Source organism: Ciona intestinalis, unplaced genomic scaffold (assembly GCF_000224145.3).
Source record: "Ciona intestinalis unplaced genomic scaffold, KH HT000166.1, whole genome shotgun sequence".
NCBI lineage: Eukaryota > Metazoa > Chordata > Ascidiacea > Phlebobranchia > Cionidae > Ciona > Ciona intestinalis.
In genome coordinates, this window is record NW_004190488.1 from 200,338 (window position 1) to 211,226 (window position 10,889).

Below are 10,889 nucleotides of genomic sequence, written 5' to 3' on the forward strand. Positions count from 1 at the left end.
GCCTTGAACCCATTACCTAATGGGTTACAGGCAGGCGCGCTAACCACTACGCCACGGCGCCGGTATAAAGTAGTACTCACTGTTTTGTTTCGTGAAAGAAAGAATCTTGCTTGAAACGATCAGATAAATCGGGAGATAACGAAGCCACGATCTCTAAAAACGTTGGTCGCATGCTGGGGCTATAGTGCCAACACATAAGCATCATGTCGTATCTGTTGAAAAACGGTAAAACAAAACATTTTAATTGATTGTTACTGTACATCTATGTGGTTCACAATTGGAACGATTTATATACTTGTAATAGAAAGTTTAGAGGTTTTTAATAACGGAAAATACAGTTAAACAATTTATGGAAACTTTTTGAGCTACCTAAAATCTATTGTAAATATTAGACGAGTACTTAAAAACAACCTACTTGTGGTAGGTTAAGAATACAAATATTTAATCACTTATATTTTTTTTCGATGTAATAGTAGAAAACTACCAAATATGTTACAAATATTATTAAAAAAAACGGTTTGTGTTTAAAAAACATCCTGTTTGTGTAAAGTGAAATACAAAACTTTGTACTTACAGCTTCGAAGGACATTCCTTTGGCTGTTCCATGTATCCACCATCGATGACAAACCTTGTGACTTGGTCATGCTGTTGGCCTTGATATGGTTGTTCTGCTAAAGTAGCAATCTCCCATAACACGATACCAAACGACCAAACATCGCTACGAGAGTCAAACACGCCATCTTTTAACGACTCAGGTGCCATCCAACGTACAGGGAGAATTCCTAACAATATGTGTTCAATTTAGTATTGATTTGTGAAAAATTAGGGCAATGGTTATTTTTTTTGTTGCAATGCATTTGAAAACGCTTGTTGGACTTTAGACATTGATTAACAATAACAATGTTTATTTGCAGAAAAATTCTAATGTAGCGTGTTAATAGGTTTATGTTAACGATTAAATGCATTTTATCAACTTTTTTCTTTTTTGTTTTCTTCCTACCTGGTGGATTATACTCTTTATTGTTATTTTATTTAACTGTTATTGTAGAATGTGACACGAATGTGGTAATTTAGGCAAAATAAATTTACCAGTTAATCTTACTAGAATAAGAAAAATTAAATACTCCAATTTTCTTTTAAAAAAATGTTCCTTCTTTATGACTTTTTATAAGGCTGAGGTTGTATGGCTCATTATGGGATCACAGTAGCAACAAAGAACATTTTAATTTTGTCAATCTAAATTTAAAAAAATATGAACATCTTGATTATTTCCCTTACCTCTGCTATCAATGCGGTAATAATCTGTCTCGTAAACATCACGCGTCAATCCAAAGTCACCGATCTTAACTGTGAGGTCTTCATGCACCAAACAATTACGAGCAGCGAGATCTCTATGGACGTATTTTGTCTCTGAAAGATAGCTCATCCCGTCGGCTATTTCACCACACATTTGTAGCTTCTGTTGTAGACTAGGGGGATCACCTTTGCGAATCTAGGTTGAAATTAATCTTTTAGTGGCGCATTTGGTATGAAATACGTAGTGTATTTTCGACGTTTATCAGCCATCTGGCAAGATGGTTTCAAATTAATACTAAAAGCAACAATAATAAAAAATTAGTAGATAATATAGTAGGGTGGGAGAAGATGGGACACCTTTAGCAGATAATATCCAAATATAATGATCTTGTTTTAAACAAATATAACAATGGTCTATGGGACTTGTGAGGATATGGTTTGATAATTCTTTAAAAGTTGTTTGTTTGCTACTAAATTGGATGAGAAAATAGAATGAACAGATGTCCCATCTTTTCCCACGCTACTATATAATAAGAAAATTAATATTCTTAATTATTATTAACCCCGAAAAATTGACCAAATACCTCAGCATCTGGTCTGGTGGAACGCAGGTAAGTTTTGAGATCTCCTTTTGCCATGAACTCCATGATAACCATGGGCCGTTTTGACATGGATACCACCCCAAGTAAACGAACAACATGGTGGGAGTTGAATGCTTTCATAACGCTCGCTTCTTTCAAAAATTCCATTCTAAATTTTTTTGTTGAAATTGGGCTCAGAATATTTGAAGTTTAAGTTAAAATTAAAATTTAACAAAAAAAAGATAAAAATGTGGCATTTTTATATATTTATAATTTGATATGGTTAATATTGAAATACCCTAATGATGTTTTAAACAATATATTTCGTTATCATAAACAATTAATGGCTTCTGTGGTAGTTACGAGGATACGATTTTATAATTCTTTAGTATTATTTGTTTACTATTACTACCAAATGGGACGACATAGAATAATGTCCCATCTACCCTACTATATAAAAAAACATGCCTATATTAAATGTCTATACATTGTATTTCAACCAGTGCACTATTGACTGCGTTTAAGTTGGTTATTACAGGTCAAGAGAAGACCTCAGTTTATATTTAATTACTGCTAATTGACGAATAACATAACACATAAAAATACACCTAAAAAATCTAGAAAAATCCAGGTAATTTTATTAACAGCAGGAAGCCACAAACCAATAAAAGTTTCCAAAAAAAAACTGCATACTTAATGACCAAGAACTGTTATATTTTAGCTTGGTTCAATAAAATGAAAAATAGTTTCACCTTTTTGAAATACTTTCATTTCCATGAAGTGTCTTAACAGCAACTTTTGTTTTCGGTTGTCCCTTCACCACCTGCTTTGCCAAACCTTCATATACCTGGTGAACAAGAATTTATGAGCGTGTTATAAAAAGGTGTAAAACGATTCTTATTTAAAAAAAATTGAATCAAGAGTTAGCCTATTACTCCACGAGAGTGTTAAAGTTATAACAGGCATAACATTAGGGGTTTTACTTCAGCTTTAAAAACCGGGATACAACATACGTTTTGCAACCTAATTTTAAACCTAAAACAGCTTTTAACTTGTTGTTACACCTTATAAACAAGCAGGGTCTAAATATCCTGTATTGGCCAGGTTTCCTATGTAACGATAATGGTACAGCATTTAAAAAAATGTAACCGCGGATTTTGTGTGAAAAATGATAAAAAACCCACAGTCTAAGAGAGATACAGATAAAGTATTTAAATTTGGCAATAACTTAAAATTCAATTATATCCTTAGCCTATGAGGAATGAGAAATAACATCAGATGAAAAAGTCAGGTCGGTATTAAATTCTACAACAACTGTTTATCTACCTTGCCAAAGTGTCCGTGCCCAATTTCATCCATCAATTCAACATTTTCTTCCGGAATCTCGTATTCGTCCGGTTCATACACGCCGATACTGGAATATTCCGGATTCACAGAAACATAGGTCTGAGATTTCTTTGAGTTATGAATTTGCCTGAAATTAATAAAGTTGGAAACTAATTTATTAAAACAACATTTTGTTGTGATGCAATCATATACATTATAAAGGAAATTTAATATATTAGATTTAGCCTATCCAAAATACATATAAAATCTTGGTGGTGCCCAAGTATATTAAACAGGACATATGAATATCATTTAAAAAGCTGTCAACCAAATGACTCCACACTCACTTTTTTAAAAAAGAATCCGCAATATTAAGTAAAAAAGCGGGAAAGCATAACTGACATCAGAATCTTTACAATTCATTATTAAACATAAAAAAATCTTCTAAACATAACCCAGCTTTGGTAGGACGACATGAATAGGACAATAAGACATTGAAATGACGGTTAGCCAACTATTTGCCAGAAGAGCCAAAATACAAGTATAAATATGCCAGGCAGCAACAATATTTATAACCCACCTTTTTCTCAAGTAGACAATCAATATGACGATCAGTATCACGATGATACCGACAACTATAATTGCCACCATTGATGATAAAGACGTCGTATTCACGTCTTCAACAATAAAACTTATGGGTTGTGACCAAACACCTTTAGCTGCGAGTGAAGTTGGCAGAATACTGGCTTGGTATTTGCCCGGTAACAAGTCCCGAGGTACCGGGCAAGAATTTTTCTTCCGGAATGACATGATTGAACAACAGACTTCTCGATCCTGAGCGAAAATATCAGAATTTTTAAGAAGCTGGTAAACAAGATGCTTAACTGTGTAGAAAGTTAATTATTCATTAATTGATGTTTGCAATTAAATTAATTTTACACTGTGCAGGTAAACAAAAAGCTGAATTGTGTCTAATAGTTAAAATTTAATTACATTTTTATTGCAAAATAACAAACTTTTCAACAGTAATAGAATTAAATCAATCTGAATTCTAAAACGTATAGTAAGATGGGGGAAGATGGCTCTCACGACTCCAACAGACCAATTTTAATGTTCAAAACATGATTAGGATATTTGGATACTAAGTGCTCAAGGTGTCCCATTTTCTTCCATACTATTTTATCATAAATTTAAAGAACTATATGAAAGCTCATTAGAAAACTGATCATCATTTTTACATACCACTGTTTGATCTTGTTTGGTAAACTTAAGATCGTATTTGACAATAAATCCATTGGGGTCTTCTGGGGGCTGCCATGTTATAACACTCGGTTTTGACTGAAAAATTTGCAAAATTTTAGGATTTATATTTTAAATTTAAAATTCCAATATATAACTGTTTTTTTTTATGTAAAAAAACAGATTTAAAAATGCTTTTTGTAGAAAGTTTTGTGTACTGCTATTTGACAGTAAAATATATATAAGATTAAATATAGATTATCTTCAAACTCATTTAACATAAAACTTGTCGAGATTTTTGTTCTGCTCTTAAAGTGAGTATTTCGTAATTGTTGCAATTTATATTTTAATTCTAAAAAATGCTTCTACACTCATATAGTATTTTAATCACATTTTCTGTTTTATTTAAAAAAACAATTATTTATATAATTGGGTTATCTTTGATTTATGGACCATAAAAAATACCTTCGTTTTACATTGAATTATATTTTTAAACAAAAATTTGACCATTTACTGAGAAACTAGAAACTTTGTTAAAATACTAATAAAATAACAAAAAAACAAAATTTTAAGAATACATAGAGTTTTTAAAAGCAGTGAAAAATTGACTTACAGTTTTTTCTGGACTTGGTATATACTTGAGTGTGCTGTCATCTATTTTATCGGCATCATCTAATTTCTTTGTTCTTCTTGTCATTAAAGTTGCGGAACTACAGCCCACAGTTGCTGATGCTTGATTGCAAGCCAATACTTCAATGTAGTATTCGCTGAAGTGGTGCAGACTAAAAAATTTATAGAATATTCTATAATCCCTTGTGTAATATTTAGAGATATGAAAAAAGTGTTTTATTATCAAATGTAGGTTTTAAAATATACCAAAGGTATTTTTGAGTCAAGCGATGCCTATTTTTGTTACAACATATTAAGTTTTACAGCATTTTAAAATTAATTTTTTCCGATTTAAACATAATAATTAAAATACTGTAGTTTTCTATAAATAAAATATTCTCAGTTTACATTAAAAGCAAAAACCAAATTTGAATCAGTGCTAAAGCTATCCCAAACTTTTAGGGTTATAAAACACACACTGAGATTATTCTTTGTTTGCTGAAAACTATATCATTAAAACCTTACACTTTGCCCAACAGGATTTATAGCACCAGTTTGCTTCTACACACAACTTAGGATATCATGGGTTATGACTGGTATTTCCATTTGATTTGGTTCAATTGATTGTACAAATACAAGTTAAACTAAATTTTAATCGCTGGTAAAAACAGTTTTAAAAGCACTGTACTAGACCTTTTGGGTAATGGGCCAATCATGCCTAAATCCCATGTCCTTGACAAGGACCTCACCCAGAAAGAATAGAAAGTACTGAACCAGATGTATCTCACTATACTTAATCTTACCCAGTTAGTATGGTGCTGTCCACATTCTGGCCTTCACTTGTGTTCACAATAGTTTTAAACAATTTATAGTTTAGTGATGCTTCACTTGGTGCCGTGAAAGATGCCAAGGTGACAGTTGCCGCTGTTGTGGTGTTGCCAGTAATGTTAGAACTCCTGTAATATTTGTTTGTCAAAATTATACTGTCAAAAACAATTTGTGCAAAACACTATTACTTTAAAAACGTTAATTTCATCTAAACAGTGTTGCGATATGGTTTTTGATACAACTTATCAAAATACAAGGTTAAAAATACTGTGTTGAAATATGTAAATAACATTTTCAGTTAAAGGTAATGCAAAATACATAAGAGTCACTGAATGACTGCATGTGGCAATCTGCTTTTTTTGTATACAATACTTTCTCAAAATATTAAATTTTATGAATGAACTATAGTAAACCATTTTGATTTTTCATTGTGATATAACAAATAGCACAAATAACTCGTTTTGTTACATTTTAGGTATTTAGCAAATTTCACAACCAAGATAAAAGTTATAATAAATGTTTATAAAGTTATAATACAAACCGATTCTCTTTAATGGATCTTTTCTTTCGGAAGTTCGAATCGAAAAATTCTTCCTCATCAATTGGTGGATAATAACCACTGGAGAATAAAAAAGGTGTTGTCATGTTTTAGATCCAAATTTTCCATTTGGGCTGCCTACTATGACTTTTAATCCTAACAGTTTATAATCTCTAATCAGAGGTGGTATTCGTGGTAATGCTATTTATATGCCTAAAAATTTCCCGAAAAAATGCAGTGTGAGCATTTGTTAACTATTTTATAAGACTTTTATGCACAAATGAATTTTCTTGTGAAATAAATATAAAAACTTACGCCACGACAAGGTTTTTGAGGATATAGTCTTCAAATTTTTGTGATTCCACCACTTTAGTACTCGAGTCCAAAGGTTTTGTCATCTGACATTGATTGTTCGTGTTCTGAGATAAAGGAATGGGTTAAATCAATGAATATCACTTATTTTGGGTACAGTGGTATATAACTTATAACACTAGAGTTTATTTCATTGTGTATGGCTGCTTGATTAGTCCCACTTACACAACTTTAAACTTTGTGGGTAAACTGCTTTTGTTTTCTTTTATTTCTGATAGGTAAAAAAATTGTACAACTCATCAGCAACTACTAAGTTGGAGCAAACAACTGATAGAGCCTTAAAAACAAACACACACACAATTTTCTTTACAAAACGTCATAAAATAAAATATAAATGACACTTGACAGTAATGTAAAAGCGGTACAATTTTAAATAAAAACATTCGAAGTGTAAGGTATGGTACAGTAAACGAGTAAAGACTATAAATGCCACCAACTATAATTAAAAACTGAATAAAGGTCATTCAAGGTCACACCAAATAACAAGACCTCCTGATCCAATACATGTAATATACAAACATAAAAATCTTATTAAAGTAAATAAATATCTTATAAAATAAAATATTAACACTAATTCCCCTTTAAAGATGCTTATAAACAAAAGTATGAATATTCTACTGAGTAACTAAACCAAAACAATTGTTTGAGGGCTATCGAATCATTTAGCTGAATAAACGATGAATCTTACTTTATCCTCGTGTGGCAGGAAAACGAAAGTTGTTATAACACGGATGTTCAAACACACCTCGCGACAGCTTTTGAATTACCAAGTATGTTACTTTGAGTGGGATTATTTTTTTTTATATTGTTTATTACGGATAAACTGGACAAGGTTACAAACAGGTAAAAAACTGTGAGATTTACACTCAAACACAATATTTAACATCAATACGTTTAAACGATTACCTCATTAATGATCTCTGGTTCTTCAGGGACGACCACAGGTTTAGAAACAGTAGCAGAATGCACCACTCCACCTAAATATAATAAATGAAATGTTATTTTTATGACTGTATTTTGTATTATATGCAGTTTTAGCGACTCTATCATACTCAATTTATAAATGCTATAACTGGAATAAATTCCGTGAATCTGACCCGAATCTGGTGCTCATAGAGTCGAACGATTCTTGTGTAAAGAAAGACAGTAAGGATCTGGTGCTACGCAAATGAAAGTGGACAAAAATTAGGACTAACCAATCGTTTGATAAAAGAGATATAAAGAATCTATTTGAATAAAACACTGATGATGCCATTTAGGCAAAATATATATATTTTATTATACAATTGGTTGGACCTGAAGTTTTCACAACACCATATCCTTAAGAATACTAAAATAAATTTTAATCTATGTTTACAAAAAGGTCTTTATACAAAATTGTTTATTTAGTAATATATATGTAGATTTTTTTCAAATTGATGAAATATTTCAATTAACAAGTTAAATACAAAACATACCTTTACAAATGTCAATTGTGTTCAGCATGTTACTTTTTTCTTTCTGTCGCATCCAACGTACCTTATAGTGAGTAACGTTACCATTAGGGTGTTGAGGTGTGTGCCATGTTACATTGATCGCTGACGAATTGATTGCCTTTGCTATCAATCGCTGGGGTGGGCTTGATTCTAATGTTATATAAGGAATGCAAATGTTACTATTGGCTAGTCATTGGAGTTCTAAGCGTTCAGTTTGACGTCTTACATCAATAAATATGGTTTATTTTTTAAACTGTAGTTCGTAATGAATGACATAAAAGTCATATCTACAATTGTAAATGGCTGTAAATGTTAATTAAGTAGTCAAAATCTTGTGATGTAATTTGAGAAACACAAAATCTCACAAGGTCAAATCATAAAAGTAACAATTTGTGTAGTTGGCATTTGCATTAGGTTAGATTTATCTGGAGCAAAAGTATTTAAACTTTTTAGGGTCATGGCATATTTTGATCTGACTCTGTTTGCAGCAAACCAAATACAAAAAAAATATTTTATTATTATTTTATATTCAATAGTAATGGATAAATAGTTACAAAATAAAACAGCTAAAAACTTCCAACTTCTTTGACTGTTTAATTATGATAACAGTGGTATTGGTGATTTCGGAACATATTATCTCTTACAGAGATGACGTTATACAAGCAACCCCGTTTTTAACTAGAATAGCATTACTCTACCGTTATGTGTATTCAAAAAAGTAGAGCCAAAGTATGTTGTGTTCACCACAATAAACAATGTGGTTCCATATGTCTAATATATAAGCATGAGTGTAACTGCTCTTTTCAGCCATGTCACCTCACGTTTTGTTTAAAATTTATAAAAAAAACTGAAGTAAAGTAGAGTTAAATATGCACAAGAAGAAAACATTGAGCAAAATAAGGGTGGTTAAAAAACACACATAAAAATATAGGTATGTATTAAACTTAAAGTGTTGGTACAACTAAACTCATATATGCTTGACTTATAAATAGTATTTTTTAATGGGTGGTAAAAACACACATATCATATAGGTATGGGTTAAAGTGTTGCTACACTTATATTTGCTTGACTTACGACTAGCAGGTGTTGTAAAATACAGAATATCCGACTGAAATCCCTTCTTTGCACCAACGGTGTTAGAAGACACCACATAGAACGCATACTTGGTGAATGGATCAAGATTTAACAATGAAGTTTCAGTGTATGTCACTTCGGTCGGGTTCTCGGGACCCTTTTGGTTGGGAACGTGCTGCACTGACCAACTACGAGAGGATTAAATATTAATTATAATTTTTGGAGTTAAAAACATGATTTTTTAAATTTTATTTAAGATTAGAACACATTTGATAGTTGGCCCCTCAGCCATAGAAAAAGGCAGATTCTTTTTGGGTAAATTTTCCCATAACTAAATACACAGGGGTATTGGCAGTAAGTTAGAGAAAGTAAATGCTTTAAAACAATTAGATTACCTGGTACCCAGCTATGCTTTTATAATATAAAATAACAACAATTTTTTTTCTAAAACATTCTTATTTGCTGTTTTAAATTCATTTAATTTGTCGATTTGAGGATAATAAATTCATTTAATTTGTCGATGTAAGTTTATTTTCCAAGAAAAATAAAACGAAAATATATTTACCTGCTTCTGCCACAACCATCCACCTCCGTATAACGCGTCGCATTCTCATATTTACTAAAATAAAACAAAAAAATAAGCACTACCAAAAATCTAAACACTACCAAAAAAAAATTAAAAAAAAGCTTTTTTATCTGTTGGATACAACAAGCATATTAAACTTTACACTATTTGAATAACATTTTTAACACAAAACTGTATAGCCTATATATATAATTATTCATTATTAGAAAATAAAACTCAAAATATATTTACGATTTTTTGTAGAACACTCGGTATCCAATGAGAGTTCGGTAATCTTTCACGTACGGACTAATCCATTTGATTTCAACAACATCTTGAAATTTCTCGATATTTACAATTTGTAATTGTTCTACCACACCTAGTTTTAACAAATATATGTTTACGTAAAAAATAATGTTGTGGTTTTCGTTAAATAATTGTTTTTCATGGCAGATATTCAGGGCTGAAAAGGATGTTTGCAGTGCAAAAAAAGTATATTCTTGCAAAAAATTAAATAATTCTATTTGAATAGCTGCACAATAAGTCTTGATTTGCCAGTTGTTGTCAATGACTTAAACATAGAAAATGTAACAAACTATATATATGTTAAAATAATTTAATCGAAAATTGTATTGTGCCAGGAAAAATATAAATAAAAATATTATCTATTTTTCCAATGTTAAACAAATTGAAATTACAAACTGTACATTTGCACCACACCTACAACCTACATTAAGTGTTTCTTATGTTTCTGTGGGCACAAGCCCATTACAGAGACACTAACCACTCCCCTCTCAATCAATTTAACCTAAATTATTTGTATTTAAGCCTGTTATTTTGTTCACCTTTATGCAGAAATTTGCCTATATAAAAACAAGGCCATGTGCAAGAGGGCTGCTTGTATACCCATATGAATAACGTGTGGCTTTGTTCAGGCCACTAGGCACTAGTTTAGAAATCTGCCCCACGAACATTGATTTTGGCAG

At 31.2% G+C, this 10,889-nt stretch overlaps 1 protein-coding gene across 1 annotated transcript in view; it reads right to left on the minus strand.

Annotated features, from left to right (window-relative positions):
- LOC778651 (insulin receptor) overlaps nucleotides 1–10,889 on the minus strand; it is a 22,280-nt gene that overhangs the window by 1,779 nt on the left and 9,612 nt on the right. The window contains exons 11-27 of the mRNA XM_002125714.5: nucleotides 10,156–10,282; nucleotides 9,904–9,957; nucleotides 9,339–9,526; nucleotides 8,247–8,414; nucleotides 7,696–7,766; nucleotides 6,733–6,836; nucleotides 6,421–6,498; nucleotides 5,855–6,007; nucleotides 5,056–5,224; nucleotides 4,446–4,541; nucleotides 3,784–4,037; nucleotides 3,204–3,351; nucleotides 2,630–2,724; nucleotides 1,881–2,046; nucleotides 1,279–1,492; nucleotides 575–782; nucleotides 81–212 (exon numbers count right to left, since the gene is read on the minus strand). Coding sequence (XP_002125750.3) covers nucleotides 81–212; nucleotides 575–782; nucleotides 1,279–1,492; nucleotides 1,881–2,046; nucleotides 2,630–2,724; nucleotides 3,204–3,351; nucleotides 3,784–4,037; nucleotides 4,446–4,541; nucleotides 5,056–5,224; nucleotides 5,855–6,007; nucleotides 6,421–6,498; nucleotides 6,733–6,836; nucleotides 7,696–7,766; nucleotides 8,247–8,414; nucleotides 9,339–9,526; nucleotides 9,904–9,957; nucleotides 10,156–10,282 — 2,425 coding nt within the window. The remainder of the gene's footprint in view (nucleotides 1–80; nucleotides 213–574; nucleotides 783–1,278; nucleotides 1,493–1,880; nucleotides 2,047–2,629; nucleotides 2,725–3,203; nucleotides 3,352–3,783; nucleotides 4,038–4,445; nucleotides 4,542–5,055; nucleotides 5,225–5,854; nucleotides 6,008–6,420; nucleotides 6,499–6,732; nucleotides 6,837–7,695; nucleotides 7,767–8,246; nucleotides 8,415–9,338; nucleotides 9,527–9,903; nucleotides 9,958–10,155; nucleotides 10,283–10,889) is intronic.